This window comes from Callorhinus ursinus, unplaced genomic scaffold (assembly GCF_003265705.2).
Source record: "Callorhinus ursinus isolate GAN/ISIS: 27379988/994484 unplaced genomic scaffold, GSC_fseal_2.0 scaffold13, whole genome shotgun sequence".
NCBI classification, from domain to species: Eukaryota; Metazoa; Chordata; class Mammalia; order Carnivora; family Otariidae; genus Callorhinus; species Callorhinus ursinus.
In genome coordinates, this window is record NW_027397075.1 from 11,884,619 (window position 1) to 11,900,508 (window position 15,890).

A 15,890-nucleotide genomic window follows, 5' to 3' on the forward strand; every position below is an offset into this window, starting at 1 on the left:
TACAGGGACAAATAACCTTAGCTTGACTAAATCGCAAGGCCTCCAGTATCGTGAAAGTCTTCTTTAGCATATGAAAGTGCTTTTGGACACCTCCCTTACCTCCCCCAACTCCCAAGTATATAATCAGCCATTCCTCACAACCCCAGGGCAGCAGCCCTTTCTGCCCTCAGGTCCTGTCTCCCTGCTTTAATACAACCACCTTTTTGCACCAAAGATGTCTCAAGAATTCTTTCTTGGCCATCAGCTCCAGACGTCACCTACATTCAAAACTACATCAAAGGTCAGGGGCGCCTGAGTGCCTCAGTTGGTTAAGTGACTGCCTTCGGCTCAGGTCATGATCCTGGAGTGCCAGGATCGAGTCCCGCATCGGGCTCCCTGCTCAGCAGGGAATCTGCTTCTCCCTCTGACCCTCCCCCCTCTCACGCTCTGTCTCATTCTCTCTCTCAAATAAATAAATAAAATCTTAAAAAAAAAAATACATCAAAGGTCGTAAGAGACCAAGGCTAAGAAACTGTTCCAGATTGAGGGAGACCACAGAGACATGACAAAAAATGCAATTCCTGGACTGGACCCTGGATGTGGGGAAAATAGCTGTAAAGGACATTATACAGAAAATTGGCAAATTTTCTGCGGATTAGTTAATAAACTCTAGCAATGTAAAACGTCTTAATTTTACTTAGCCTGTGGTTATGTAGGAAGATGTCATTGTTCGTAAAAGATATATAAAGTACTGAGGTGAAGGATCCCGATGTCTGCAACTTGGTTGCCAATGGTTGGTGGGTGGGGTGGAGTATGCGAATGAAGCTGACAAGATAAACTAAACGGAACAAAAGTTAACAACTAGTAAATATAGGTAAAAGGTATATGGGAGTTCTTTACATTACTCTTAGAACCTCCAGAACCTCCGGTAAGTTTGAAATTATATCAACACGAAACATTCCCCCCACCACCACCCCAGCTCCGCTCACCTTCTGAAGACAGTAAATTATAGGACAAGATCTCGCGATATCCAAAGGAGCCTAAGCTATTCTGTCCCGGTTGAAATCGGCCACCCAAAACCTTGAGTCACGTGGGACGATCCCACGTGATCGGAGGCCTGGTTCCAACATGGCGGCCTCCATGGGTCGCTGGCTTCTCTTCCTCCTTGCGCTTCTTGGCTTCCTCCGGGAGGCGACCAGCGGCCTCGACTCGGGGTGAGTAAAGGTCTGGAGGGGTGAGCCTGGTTCGGGGGGTACTCCGCCCGGGACACAGCCCTCCGAGCTCACGGCCGCCCTGTCCCCGCAGGGCCTCCCGCGACGACGACTTGCTGCTGCCATACTCCCGCGCGCGCGCGCGCTCTGCCCGGGACTGCTCAAGGGTGCGCGCCGGCAGCCGCGAGCACGAGAGCTGGCCACCTACCACTGCGACCCCCGGCACCCGCGGCCCGGCGGTGCGCACCTTCGTTTCGCACTTCGCGAACCGCGCGGTGCCTGGCCATCTGACGCGTGTGGCAGAGCCCCTGCGCACCTTCTCGGTCCTGGAGCCCGGTGGGTCCGGCGGCTGCCTTTCGAGGCGCCGCGCCACCGTGGAGGATACGGCGCGGGCGGCCGGCTGCAGGGTCGCCCAGAACGGCGGCTTCTTCCGCATGGACACGGGCGAGTGCCTGGGGAACGTGGTGAGCGACGGGCGCCGGGTGAGCAGCGCCGGTGGGCTGCAGAACGCGCAGTTCGGGATCCGCCGCGACGGGACCCTGGTCACCGGGTGAGGAGGCAGGGAGCCTAGTGGCTGTCGAGGGCAGAGAACCTGAGATTTGGGTTGTAGCCGTGGTGCTGGGTTCAAGTCACCTGACAAAGCTGAGCCTCCGTTTCCGTTCCGCAGAATGGGGATAGTAATAACTTTTCTTGCAGTTCATCTCCCAGTATCACTGAGCGCTTGCTTTGTGTCAGGCGATGTGCTGCGCACTGGGGATGTAGCAGTGAACAAGCAGACAGCCTTTGTCTTCACGGACCCCTCCCATTACTAGGAAAAATAAATAAAAGCCAGGGAAATGATTAAGATAAATTGCATGCATGTAAAGAAGCAAGGAACAGGGTGAACCAGTGTAAATGTAGTGTAGATTTTAGGTAGGGTGAATAGGAGAGGCCTGTCTCAGAAGGTGACCTCTGGGTTGAGACCTGAAGATTAATCACAAGTTAGCCAAGGCCAGAACTGGAGGAAGAGCACTACAGTCAGAAGGAACAGCAAGTGCTAAGGCTCGGAGATGCACAGGGGTTTGGTGTGTGTGAGTGACGGAAGGAAGGAACAGAGTATCAGGGGATGACAGGACTGACTTTGGTTATTTAAAAACATGCTGTTTTTAGGGGCGCTTGGGTGGCTCAGTTGGTTAAGCGTCTGCCTTCAGGTCCGGTGGTGATCTCAGGGTTGTGGGATCGAGCCCCGAGTCAGGCTTCCTGCTCAGCAGGAGAGTCTGCTCCTCCCTCTCCCTCTGTCCCTGTTCGTGCTCTCTCTCGCTCTCACTCTCTTTCTCAAATAAATAAAGTCTTTAAAAAAAATAAAAATAAAAACATGCTCTAATCCTGGCTGGAGGCTGGGTTGGAGGGACCAGAGCAGGAGAGTCTGCTCCTCCCTCTCTCTCTGACCCTGTTCTTGCTCTCTCTCGCTCTCACTCTCTTTCTCAAATAAATAAAGTCTTTAAAAAAAAATAAAAATAAAAACATGCTCTAATCCTGGCTGGAGGCTGGGTTGGAGGGACCAGAGTAGAAGCAAGGAGACCAATGACGAGTTGTCAGTAGGCATCAGGTGGTAGTTTGGCTAGAGTGATGGCCTAGGAGGTTGAAGGCCAGAGATGAACTTGAAATCTGTTGAGAATCGTTGTTTGTATTAAATGAATTATTAACTGGGATGTGTAGACTGTTTATAAAGGCTGCACTCAGGACCAGGATGGTTCCTGGGACATTGGGAGGAGTCAAGCAGCCAACCTGAGGAGGGGAGGTAGGAGGGAACCCTACTACCTGCAGTTGCCCCTGCCAGTGAGTGAATCTCATGCCTTTTCTGTGTCCAGGTACCTGTCTGAAGAGGAGGTGCTGGACACTGAAAATCCATTTGTGCAGCTGCTTAGTGGGGTCGTGTGGCTCATCCGCAATGGAAGTGTGTACATCAACGAAAGCCAGGCAGCTGAGTGTGATGAGACACAGGAAACAGGTTTGGGGGTGGGGTGTGGCATAGTCTTGTTGAGAACCAGAACCTCTGGGCTGGTGGGGGAAGCTATTCTTAAGTCTTTGAGCAAGTACTATTCAAGGTATAGGGGATCAACAAATTAGGTCCCTGCTGTTGGGGAATACATAAGAAAGAAAATAGATATGTAATTTACTGAAAGGAAGTGGTAAGTGCTAAGAAAGAAAATAAAGTTGGGTGGAAGAAAGGAGCTGTGAATCAGAATCCCGAATCCCTGGGGGTAAGGCCCAAACCTGTGTGCTTTAACAAACCCCTTGGGTAATTCAGTTTGAGAACCTCTGGGATGTGGAGTACTGGTGTGGGAAGGGATGCTGTGGCCCTGATGTGGAAATGGCTGTTTTAGACCGAGCAGTCAAGGGAGGCCTCACTGAGGAGGTGCCCTAGATTGGAAAGAGCAAACCACAGGAAGAGCTGAGGGGAAGCACAGTCCAGCCAGATGAGCAGAAGGTGCAGAAGCCCTAAAGCAGAAAGTGGCTGCAGGGTGGTGAGAGAGGAGCCCCCACAGATGAGGTAGGAGAAGCAGGCCAGGGCGGCCATGTTGGGCTGATGAACTGTGGAAGTCATTAGAGGGCTTTCCCCTGGAGGCTGATGTCACTTAATTTACACCTGAGAAGGGTCATCCGGCCACTATGTGGAGACTGAGTGGGACGGGGCAGAGGGGAGACAGGATGATACATGTCTAAGTGAGACACTGGATGGTGTGGAACGGGAGGTGGAGAGTGGCATTGGACTGGCCAAAAATAACAGGCAGAGCCCGGGAGTCTTCTCAGAGGGCCGGGTGATCAGCCAGGCTTCTTCTCTTTTAGGTTCCTTTAGCAAATTTGTGAACGTGATGTCAGCCAGAACAGCTGTGGGACATGACCGGAAAGGGCAGCTGGTGCTCTTCCACGTAGACGGGCAGACGGAGCAGCGGGGGTAAGGGCCAGGAACTGGGAACACCACGCCTGGGGGGCTGAGTCCTGCTTTGAGGAACTTCAGCCCACTGACAGCTGGCCATCGGACTCCCAGCTCTTCCCTGGGGATGTTCACGTCCATCTGTCCCCTGCCTTCCCACACAAAACAGTCCCTAGATCTGTCTCACTTCTTTTTTTTTTTAAGAACTTTTTTTTTTTTTAAAGATTTTATTTGTCTGACAGAGAGACACACAGCGAGAGAGGGAACACAAGCAGGGGGAGTGGGAGAGGGAGAAGCAGGCCTCCTGCTGAGCAGGGAGCCCGATGCGGGGCTCGATCCCAGGACCCTGGGATCATGACCTGAGCTGAAGGCAGATGCTTAACGACTGAGCCACTCAGGCGCCCCGATCTGTCTCACTTCTGAGAACTCATCATCCCCTACACACTTCCTCTCAGTCTCCCCAACTTAGGCCTCCACTCTCCTGAGTCCCGGATAGGGTGATAGGAAGTAATTACAGAGTGAGCAGGGAGAAGACCTCTGTTCCAGTCCCAGCTCTGCCATCTGCTAGCTCTGTGGCCACAGACAAGTTGCTCAACCTCTCTGAGCTACAGTTTCTTCCTCTGTAAAGAGAGTGTGTTAGTTTGCTATTGCTGTGTAACAAACAAGCACAAACAGCACTCAATTGTTAGATCACAGTTCTGTAGGTCAGAAGTCTGGAGGGCTCAAATCATGGACAAAATCAAGCCTTTTGCCAGGCAGGGCTCTCATCTGGAGCTTCAGGGCAGGAATCCTCTTAGCTCATTCGGATTGTTGGCAGGATGCACTTCCTCATGGTTGTAGGACCAAAGTCTGTATTTCCTTGCTGGTTGTTGGCCAGGGGACCCTCAGCTCCTTCAGGCTGCCCGCGTCCCTTCGCATACATGTTACCCTCCCCATCTTCAAGCCAGCAAACATGTGTCCATTCCCTTCATCCCCTTTGTACTCGCAGTCTCTCTCACTTCACATTCTGCCACCAGCCAGGGAAAGTCTGCTTTTAAGAGCTCTTGTGATTCCTTTGGGCCCACCCAGATAATCCAGGACACTGTCCGCACTTGTGGACTGCTGAGCCATGTAAGATAACACAGTCATGGGAGCGATCTCTCATTATATTCACAGCTTCCAGGGATTAAGATGGGACATTTTTGGGGGAAGCCCATTTAGCAATTTGTCTGCCACAGTGGGCATGACACTGTCTCCCATGGAAAGTAAGATCAGTTAAACTGGAAATGCATGGACACGGTCACCATTAATGCTCTTGTGCTTCAGCATTAACCTGTGGGAGATGGCAGAGTTCTTGCTGAAACAGGATGTGGTCAACGCCATCAACCTGGACGGAGGGGGCTCCGCCACCTTCGTGCTCAACGGGACCTTGGCCAGTTACCCATCAGATCACTGGTAAGCATGCCAGAGCCCCTTCTTGAGGTCTAAGTCCAGGCCTGTCCTCAGCTGTCTCACTCAACAAATATTGAGCACCTACTATGTGCCAGGCCCTGAGGATTCAGCCATGAGCAGGAAGAGCCGAGATCCCTGCCTCTCAGTGCTTACAGGAAGAGAGTTGAATCATACATACTGTACCAGCACCACCCACACCAACGAAAGGAGATTGATAGGTCAGGAAAGACCTCTCTGAGCTTTAATGGAACCTGAGCTGAGATCTGAAGGTTGAGGAGGTGGCGAGGCAGGGCCAGGAGAACCTTCTGGGCAGTGAGAACAGCATATGTAAAGGCCCTGGGGTTGGAAGAGATTGTCAGGGTGGAAAGAACCTGTAAAAGGCTGAGGAAGGGGCAATGGAGAGAGAGGCAGCCCTCGGGGGCTGTAATAGGGGGGAGGAGGGGTCCGCTGGGGATGGTCAGCGCCTTCACATGCCATGTCCCCCCCCTCCCCACAGCCAGGACAACATGTGGCGCTGTCCACGCCGTGTGTCTACTGTGGTATGTGTGCACGAGCCCCGCTGCCAGCCGCCTGACTGCAGCGGCCACGGGACCTGTGTGGAGGGGCGCTGCCAGTGCACGGGACGCTTCTGGCAGGGCGCGGCCTGCAACAAGCTGGACTGTGGCCCCTCCAACTGCAGCCAGCACGGGCTTTGCACAGAGAGTGAGTGGGGTCTCTGGGGTGGCAGCTGTGACTGGGGCTCCCAGCCCTCACTGCCCGGCCCTGCCTGGGCCCCTCACCTGGCCTCCTCGGTCTTGTCTTGGCAGATGGCTGCCGCTGTGAAGCTGGATGGACGGGGTCTAGCTGCGGTGAAGGTAAAAGCCACCGGGCCAGCTGCTTCCCCACCCCTGGCCCCATGGGGAGAGGGGAGCGTGGCAGCTGCCTTTATCCCCTCCTGTTTCTTGCTCTCGCCTGACTGGAAATCACTGCATTAGTCTCCTGCAGCGGCCACAACAAATTCCACAAACTTACACTGTCGCAGTTCGGGAGGCCAGAACTGCAAAATCAAGGTGTCTGCAGGGCCCTCACTCCCTCTTGAAGGTCTAGGGGAGGCTCCTTCCTGCTCCTTCCAGCTCCTGGTGGCTCCAGGCGTTCCTTGGCTTGTGGCCACGTCACTCCTCTCTCCGCCTCCGTCTTCGCACGGCCTTGCCCCTGTGTCAGTCTCTCCGTTCCCTTACGCGGACCCCAGGTCATTGGATTGAGGGCCCACTCAATCCAGGTGCCCCCATCTCTTAAGATCTTCACTTAATGGTATCTGCAAAGACTCTCTGTCCAAATGCGGTCATGTTCACAGATTCTGAGGATTAGGACAGTATTCTTTTGGGGGGACACAGTTCAACCCACTGCAGCCATCCACAGTTTCAAATCCTTCAGGGCTTTCTTTTGAATAAGTGAAAGGAATGAACCCCTCAGCCTGACCTGCCAGGTGCTGCAGCCCCTCCCTGACTCACTGACCCAGCTCTGCTCCCCCAAACCCCAGCTTAACTGCCCTGTCCCCAGGGGCCTGCCCACCCCACCCCCTCCAGCGGTCTGCTGCTGCTGCACTTGTCCCCACCTGTACGTCCACGTCTCCTTTCTGGCTCACTGGCCACCTGCCCACCTAGACAGGAAGCCCCAGGAGAACTCAGCCTCAGGGCCTGCCTTGAAGTGGGTTCTCCACAACTTGCTGTTGGAAGCATATGTGAACCTATGGGGCCACTTGGGGTGACAGAGATCTGTTTCCTGTCTTGTTGGCCCTCGCCTAGGCGGGGCGGGGCTGGATTTTGAAATGACTCCCCTTTCCCCATGCCAGCTTGCAGCAACGGGTCCTTTGGGGAGGCCTGTGCCATGAAGTGCCGGTGTCAGAATGGAGCTGCCTGTGACCCGGTCCGAGGGACCTGCACCTGTCCTCCTGGCTTCACCGGAGACACCTGTGAGCAGGGTAAGCTAGATGGGCCCCAAGCCAGCTGGGAGGAAGCGCCAGGGGCACCTCCAGGGTCTAGCCTTGAGGGACCCCGGGGGGCACTTCTGCTTAGCCCAGCTCTGCACACACCTGGGGCCCATTCCGTCCGTGCAGAGAGAGGCCCTGCCACTGAGGCCTCCACTTCTTCCTCCTCTCCACAGAGTGTCCCCTCGGCTGGCACGGGCCAGGCTGCCAGAGGCCTTGCGAGTGTGAGCACCAGTGTCCCTGTGACCCCCAGACTGGCAACTGCAGCCTGGCCCAGGCACCAGCCCTTAATAGCATCCTCTCCCAAGGTATGGCTCCTCCCAGGCCCCTGGGGGGGCAGGAGGGGGCACACCTCTCTCCTCCCAGTGTGTCAGCCTCTCTCTGGTCGTTTACAGTGAAGCAGTGTCTCCAGCCGTCCAAGACCACCCTAAGAACAGGAGAACTGTCCCTTCTCACCGGGTAGGAGATTTGGTGGGACTTGGGGTGGGGATGGGAGGAAATCTCCCCTCCCTCCACCTGTGAGGTATGGCCTCCGCTCAGGGACTCAGCAAGGCTAGAAGGTGGTAGCAGGGCACCCAGGTGACGTTTCTCCAGTGTAAGCACAGGGAGATGCTCATAGCTGATGCTCATAGACACCAAAGTGGCCCTGGGAGATGGGGAGAAGGACCCTGGTCACTGCCCCAGTGGGAGTCGAGGGGGCAGGGCATCACACTCCTTTCCCTGTGAGACTCGCAACTTATTTTCTCAGTACCTGGTGCCTGGTACAGAGGTGCCAAGCCCCAGGGAACTCACATCATTTCTCAAGCCCTGCTATGCGCTCCTTGTGGTGGGCTTTATCTCTGTTTTCTAGTGCAGTGGGTCTCAAACTTGACCTCTGGTAGGGGATACTCAGAGAAATTGCTGGGTCCTTTCTCTGGAGTTTCTGCTTCAGTAGGCCTGGGGTGCAGCCTGAGAATCTGCATTTCCAGTGCTATCATTGGTGATGCTAATGCTGCTGGTATGGAGACCCCGCTTTGAGAACTTCTTTTCTTGTAGTTCTCACCTCATGGCCCAGCCCTGGGTGCCGGCCCAGCCCCACCCCCATTGGAGGTGGGAATCAGGTGTGGGTATGAATGAAAAGTTCCTGGCGATGTCCTAGAGGGCAGTCTCATCATTAATAATGCAGATCCCAGGTCCCTCCTGGAGGTCCTGACTCAGTGAGCCTGGGGTGAGGCTCTGAAGGCCCAGAACCACACGTGAAGAAAACCCCTGGCAACATGCTTTGAAAATGCACCCAGAGCAGGGACAGTAGCTTCCGGGAGTGCCCTGCCCCCTGTCTTAAGTTCAGGCTCCTCAGGTGTGAGACTTTGAGCCCCTCCTCCCCAGTGCAGACCTGGATCCCATTGACAGCTGCCGGGCAGGGAAAGGGAGCCATGGGGGGCTGACGAGCATGCCCCCGCCCCCAGCAATATGCTTGTGTCCGCTTTTGCGTTAAGGGCTTCAGCCAAAGATTCACATGAAGGAGGAAAAACAAGGATTATTGAAAGACCCCGCCAGCTCCACAGGAGGGAGGAAGGGGTGCAGTTCTCCCTGCTCTATCTGCTTTGAGGTTTCTGGAACATCCCCTGGAGCCCAGGATGCAAACTGATGCCTCTTGGGGCATCATTAGATCCCCAGCTGTATTTTATTTGGCCTGCAGAATTTAAAAAAAAATTTAAGATTTATTAGCAACATCTGAAAATCAGTAACAGTCACTTAAAAAAAAAATTCGTGGTTTCTTTTGAAATATCAGGAGATGTGGCAGGGCTGGCCTGCATGCCACATAGTGACTCACTACTGCTCCCCAAACATGTGTCTGGAAGCCCCTGACTCTGCCACTATTGTGTGGCGGGGAGGGAGGGAAACCCCTCCCTTCCTGCCCAACAGCACTGCCCAACAAGCCCCTGTTGAGGCTTTCTCTTCTGCACCCAGGACCACCTGGCTAGCCCTCACCCTGGCCCTAGTTTTCCTTCTGCTGATCAGCACAGTGGCGAACGTGTCCTTGCTCCTTGGCTCAAGAGCAGAACGGAGCCGGCACCTGGATGGGGCCTACGTTTACCACCCACTGCAGGAGATGAATGGGGAGCTCCTGGCCACGGAGAAGGAACAGCCAGGTGATGCCCACAACCCCTTTAAGGACTGAAGCCTCCAGCCTCCTCTGAAGGCTCGTTTCAACACGGTCTGATTTCTGCAAGAGAAATTTCAAGGCCGCTGATCATCTGGGTGATCTCAGTCCCGGTGCGAAGCCAAGCTTCCGACAGCACCTGTGCCTCAGCCCTTCACCTGGCCCCGGGCCCTTACCTGGTCGCCTGCCATGACACATGCAACCCTAGCAATACCGTGCTCCCCAGAGAGAGACTGTCCTTCCCTGCCTGCCTGTGTCTGCTGCCTATAAGACCTGTCCCCTGAGGGCCTCCTCCGCTGCCAAAGAGCCTCCGGCCTCCTGAGGCCGCTAGCAATGGAATGCACCGTGACCACACCGTGACCAAATGACAGGGTCCAGCCAGCCCCCCTGGACAGGGATGGATTACAGAGACGAGGGCCATGTCATGGGACCCTTTTGTACAGACCTCATCACAGAATTTGCCAATTAGAACTCTATTTCCTGTCACAGGAAGCTCCTTAGAAGGGCCAGGGGATGAAATCATGTTTACAAGCTTTCTATTTTGGTATCCTGCCGCCAAGAGAGGCTTTTTATCACTTGAATAAATTGATGTAATAAAAGGAGCCCCCGGGTGGCATCTAAAGCCTGAATTGTGGATTTCTGGGTGTACCTAAGTCTTAGCGGGTGGGGTTGCTTCACCTGAATCCGGGGTCATAAACAGGCAGCCCAGAGCACATCTAGCTCCCTGATCTGTCTGTTTGATCCAGGTACACAGGTCACCTGGAGATCTTGTTAAAATGCAGATCCTGGCCCGGGGTGGGGTAGAAGAGTCTGAATCTGTAACAAGCTCCCAGGTGAAGTCGAGACTGGGGGGTCTGGACCATGTTTTGAAAGGAAAAGGTTTAGTCCGCACCATGACTTAATGGAATTAAAAGTAGTTACCAGCATTTAAAAGTCAAGAGATAAACAATATCAGATTTCTGACTTCTTTTTAAAAGAGGGCGAGCCCGCAGCCCCTGCCAACACCCCTCCAGGGCAACGACTTGTCAGAGATGAGAATCCGCAGTCCCCGTCTGGGCCTGCCTTCTCCAAGTCATCGCAACCCCCAGCGGTCTGTGGCTTGCCATCCCCGTGAGTATCTGAGTTTGTAACCCCTGGCCGTGAAGGGTCTTCAGGAAGTGCATGGTAGCCCCCCCTCCTTCTCCATGAATGTATGTTACACTGTGCTTAGCAGATCTTTGGGATGAGAGATGAGGGAAGTAGCTCCCGGCAAGTCCTCAAAGAGACTCATGCACATTATGAACTGAATATGACCCCCACCCCCCAAGATTACTGTGTTGAAGCCCTAACCCTCTCCCCTTCCCCCCACCCAGGTGATAGTATGAGGAGGTGGGGCCTTTGGTTTAATTAGTTTTCTTCGATGAGGTTGTGAGGGTGGTCCCTTTACGATGGGATTAACGCTCTTACAAGGGGAAGAGACGAGAGAACACCCACTCCACACATGCACAGAAAGGAGGCTGTGTGGACACGCAGCAAGCTGGCAAGTGTCTACAAGCCAAGATGTGGGCCCTCACCAAGAACTGAATTTGCCAGCACCTTGATCTTGGACTTTGAGCCTCCAGAACTATGAGAAATATATGTCTGTTGTTTATAAGCCGCCCACAGGAGTTTGAGCAGGCTAAGACAGTATAACTAGTAGCTCTCTCGTACTCCATAACTCGTCCAAAACTTGGGGGCTTAAAACAACAACCAGGTACTGCTTCTTCTGAAAAATAATTATTTTCCGTGATTCTAGGGTCAACTAGGTGATTCTGTTGATGTGGGCTGGGGTCAGTGATCTCAGCTGAGATCACTGGTATGTCTGCAACAGCTAATGGGCCCACTGGGATGGGCTGGTTTGAGATGGCCACAGCTGATGACGTAGCTCCCCCTGGCGCCTCCTCCTCCAGGAGGCTGGTTCAAGCTTGGGATCCAGGTAGGGATGGGGATCCTGGAAGAGAAGCATGCAAGGCCTTTTGAAGCTTCGGCTCAGAACTGGCATGACCTGACTTCCACCGAGTTCTGTCAGCTGATCCCCAGGACACCCAGATTCAAGGTGAAGGGACAGACATTCCACCCCATAGTGAGAGGAGCTGCAAAGAGGACTGGGTCCAGGAGGCTGCCCTGCTGGCCCAGTTTCACTTCAGAAAGGAAGAATTTGGTTCCGAGAAGTGAAATATCACAGGCCAGTTTCCCAGGCTCCAGGTTCCTGCAGGAATGTGTCTGTGGGTCTGCGTGTCTTTCTGTCTCTCCGCCTGAAGTTGAGAGCCGCTGAGCCAGCCTGTGATACTCCCTCCAAGGTGCTGTGTTTTGGTCCTGCAGTGGGAGCCACAGGCCAAGTTGTCGGTATCCTTGGGCATAGTTGATCCTACACCTAGTGAACCATCCCCCGAACTTCACACTACCCACGGCCAGGCGCCTGTCATTTGTATCTCCCAACTCAGCCCCTTTTCTGGGCCTGTGACCCAGGTTGGAGGGAAGGAAGGGGTGGCATTCACAGCATGTCCAGAAACTTGAGGGTGGCTGCTCATCCAAGGAACTAGGCAAATGGGCTTCACATTGTAATTCCTCCTTCCAGAAATGGAAACAACCAAGTTCACATGTTCCTCCAGGGACCTTGTTTTCAACTCCACCTGGAAGTCTCATTCTGTGTTTTGCTCTCTTGTAGTGAACAGGTGGTCCCTGGGCTGCTTTGATGTTTTGCTCCCCGTGTTCAAGGGTAGCAAGTAGTGACGAGAGCTGGGAGGACTTCCCAGACACCGTTGAATCATGTTGGCATATTCCTGAGACACAGTTCCTGAGCCCGGCTGCAGGTCAGAGTGGATTCCCCAGGAATGTTGTATTATTGCAGAGGTCCAGATCCTGTCCCAGGCCCATCGAATCAAAATCTCAGGGGCAGGGAGCCTGGGAATCTACAGGGAGCACCTTCAGGGGTTCTGAGGCAATGGGCTGTAGAAACCCTTGTCCTGGGAGCTCTGAGCTCTGCAGAGGGTATCTCTGTCCTTGGCTGGGCTGGCAGCTGAGCTGGGAGGTTAAGGTGCTGTGCATGGGTCTGGTGGATTTCAGGCCGGAGGGAGCTCAAGAGGGTCCACCGTGGTGTGCTGGAAGGGTCCCTGGTCCAGCGACTAGGATAATTCACCCTCCCGTGTTTGTATAGGGGTATCTATCATGGCTGCCCAACACCCAGGCCCTCTTTTTTTAGTAAATGCCCTGTCTTTGGCTGGATCCCTCCCAGCAGCAGAACCTGAGATAAGGATGTGAGGGCAAGTAGTTTATTTGGGAGGTGACCCCAGGAAGCCCTGGTGGGGGGCAGGGAAGTGAGGTAGGGAAGGAAAGGCAGCCAGTACACAGTGCATTAGTGAGCGGCTCCCCACTGTGGGCATTGCCTGGGGTCTCTGGGGGAATGCAGAGAACATCTTGGGGTTTTGCCTCTGGTGGGGTGTTTGTCAGCCAACATGCTGTCATTGTGGGGTGGAGGCTTCTCCTGGGGGTTAACTCCTCGGCTTGTCTAGCCTGCCCTACACAGGGGCTGAGTATACTTCAGCAACCAGAGGTAGCCACCAGAAACGCAGTTTCTTGCATCCAGACGCCTCCTGGTGGTAATGAGAATGCCCAGCGAAGGTGGGCAGGACACTGAGAGCCACGGCCGTGAGCCTCCCTCCCATTGCCTTTAGGGCACTACCTCTCCCCCATTCTCTATCTCTCTGGTTTGACTGGTACTATCTCTTCAAGTACCAGATTCCATGAATAAATGGGTCAGAGATAGTCCCCTGTCCCAGTTGGCTCACCAGAACCCACCCTGGAATTTGGGGAAAAACACTTTGCTGAGATTGTCCACCTGCCAGGGTGTGGGCTACATGGAGAAGGAGAGTGAAGCCAATGTGGAGAAGAACCAAATCAAGACAAAAGGGGGTTAAGCCCCTAGATCCAACTGTACCTGAAGCCGGTAACATTCTTGGACCAATTACACAGACCAGTAAATCCCCATTTTTGCTTGAGGCACTTTGTGTTGGATTTGGGGTCTCTGGCAACCCACAGAGTCTAACACTCATACTGTTCGAGGAGAGGCACATTTTGGACTCAGGCATTTGCGGATGGGGCATGGAGCAGCAGCAGAAAGGTGTTTTGAGATTCTAATGCTTATCTCTGGTGGTGGGTAGGGACACGTGTTGACATATACAAGAGCTCAAGTCATCAAGCTTTGGGGTTGGTAGTCAGGGATTAACATGGACTAATTATGGTGGTGCAAGGATCCCCTCCCCACCTCGTGGTAGAGATGGAAGACCCCTGGGCACAGAATGTGGACCAGATGTCTTGGTGGCCTGACTTGGAACCCCCAGAGTCCTGTTACCATGGTAACATGTGGCTGCTGGGATGCTCTTTATAAAACTTGAGCATCAGGAAAGTCCCCAGAAAAAGGTTCAATCCTGGGCTTAATGGGTAGGCTTTGCAAGGCTCTTAGGAGCCCTGATATGGGAACATTCCAGTGTGATGCCCAAAGCTTTCCTTGGATTTGCGAAGGGGTCTGTGTCAGAAAACTTTGGGCTCCAGGAAACTCTTAAGTCAGAGGTTTCAAGTTATGCTTTTTGGGGACCCACGTTCCTTGGGAATGCCTTGGCAGGGGAGGGGAGGCACTGAAGGGGGGAGAGTGGGAAATGGTCTGAAGAGAAGTTTGAAAGCCACAGCTGCCTTTCATGTCCCTGAGAGCTACCTGGCACTTTACTCTCCGGCTCTTTCCAGGCCCTGCCCGAACTCCCAACTTGCATCCAGATGCCTCCTGGTGGTAATGAGAATGCCCAGCGAAGCTCTGAGACCTGCCTCCATGGAGGCCCCAGCGGTCTGCTTTGGACCTGGGCCCTGGCCTCAGGGGAAGAATTGGTCCCAGAGGCAGCCTCTGGGCCACAAGGGAGCCCTAGTGTGACTTGCCCTCTCTGGGCCCCTCAAACCCCAGGAGGCTTCTGGGGAGGCGATTCTACCCAGGACGGACGTCAGCAGTAACTCATGGCTCAGACCTGATCCTAGCTGGCCTGCCCCAGGGACCTCTGTCTTTCTCAACAGCCACCACATGCTGGCTGGTCCTTTGAGAGCTCTAACCCACAGTCGCAGAGAAATCCATGGAAAAGTCCCAGAGAATAAATACATGCACTGTACCAAAGCAGGAAAAGGCTGCTTCCTCTCCCCCATTTGGATGTGTTGGGGGGGGCTGGGTAACCAAAGCCGGTATAGATGGGGCCCTAGAGCGGTCACTCAAAAAAACCACACCTCTTCTGCTCCCCCAAGTGATAGTCCTTGGCCTTCTGCTCCAAAACAAGGGAGCCTGTTCAGAACCCCACGATGTGCATGGCAGCACCCCTGCTCTGTGTCCCAAGGAAGCTCACGGGAAGGACAGATGGTGTCCTGGACAGGGCCCATACCCCACCCCCAAACTCAGGACTATGGCTGTCCTTGGACATAACACTAGGACTTAGGTCAAACCTCAGGGAACAGGGCAGAGTGACCCAGAAAGATGGACGGCAGGGCCCTCAACCTTCACCTGGATACCTGGCAAGTAGAATCCAGAAACCCACCCTCAAGATTCCAAGTCAGCAGTGCTGAGTGGGCCCGGGAATCTGCATTAATACCACTGATAAACTACCCATATATCTGTGTATGCACCCGATGCATATGCAATTGTTTGAATGGCGTTCCCCCCCGCCCAGAATTAACATCCACACAGAACCTTAGAATGTGACTTTCTTTGAAAGTAGTCTTTGCAGATGTAATTAGTTAATGATCTCAAGCTGAAATCATACTAGATTTAGAGTGAACCCTAAATCCAGTGACTGGTGACAGGAGACACACAGAGAAGAAGCCAGGTGAAGACAGGCAGGGACGGGAGCAATGCAGCCACAAGCCAAGGAGCTCCAGGAGACTCCAGAAGATCGAAAGAGGCAGGAAGGATCCTCCCCTAGTGTTAGGAGGGGACACCTGCAAACACCTTGATCTGACTTCTGGCCTCCAGAACTGTGAGGGAATCGGTTCCGGTTCTTTTAGGCTACCAAGTTTGTGAGAATTTGTTACGGCAGCCCTAGAGAACTACTACCGTGTATCTGTGCTTTATATATAAAAATGTGATTTTTTTTATGTGCCCCCTTTCCCCAAAGAACCAACTCGCAACCCCTTGAAGGTTATACCGCCCCTGTGAAAATGCTTTTGAGTCTTATAAACAACAGCGGAGTTAACTCT

At 53.6% G+C, this 15,890-nt stretch overlaps 1 protein-coding gene across 2 annotated transcripts; it reads left to right on the top strand.

The window, feature by feature from the left end:
* The first annotated feature begins 1,062 nt into the window (after nucleotides 1–1,062).
* Nucleotides 1,063–10,721, top strand: NAGPA (N-acetylglucosamine-1-phosphodiester alpha-N-acetylglucosaminidase). Of its 2 annotated transcripts, none has more exons than XM_073899556.1 (11): nucleotides 1,063–1,193; nucleotides 1,285–1,740; nucleotides 3,041–3,180; nucleotides 4,020–4,128; nucleotides 5,413–5,541; nucleotides 6,035–6,240; nucleotides 6,345–6,392; nucleotides 7,370–7,498; nucleotides 7,681–7,812; nucleotides 7,900–7,963; nucleotides 10,625–10,721. In XM_073899556.1, exons 1-11 carry the CDS (start codon nucleotides 1,108–1,110, stop codon nucleotides 10,680–10,682), a joined length of 1,557 nt encoding a protein of 518 aa, XP_073755657.1. In that variant the 5' UTR covers nucleotides 1,063–1,107; the 3' UTR covers nucleotides 10,683–10,721. The 2 variants fall into 2 exon arrangements, with proteins under 2 accessions (XP_073755657.1, XP_025714887.1); XM_025859102.2 differs by lacking the exon at nucleotides 10,625–10,721 and adding an exon at nucleotides 9,455–10,269.
* Nucleotides 10,722–15,890: the final 5,169 nt, after the last annotated feature.

Coding starts and splice junctions, on each gene's coding strand:
- NAGPA (XM_025859102.2), top strand. CDS start 1,108: ATGGCGGCCTCCATGGGTCGCTGGCTTCTCTTCCTCCTTGCGCTTCTT. Junction 6,393..7,369: donor GGGGTCTAGCTGCGGTGAAG/GTAAAAGCCACC, acceptor TCCCCATGCCAG/CTTGCAGCAACGGGTCCTTT. Junction 7,499..7,680: donor CGGAGACACCTGTGAGCAGG/GTAAGCTAGATG, acceptor TCCTCTCCACAG/AGTGTCCCCTCGGCTGGCAC.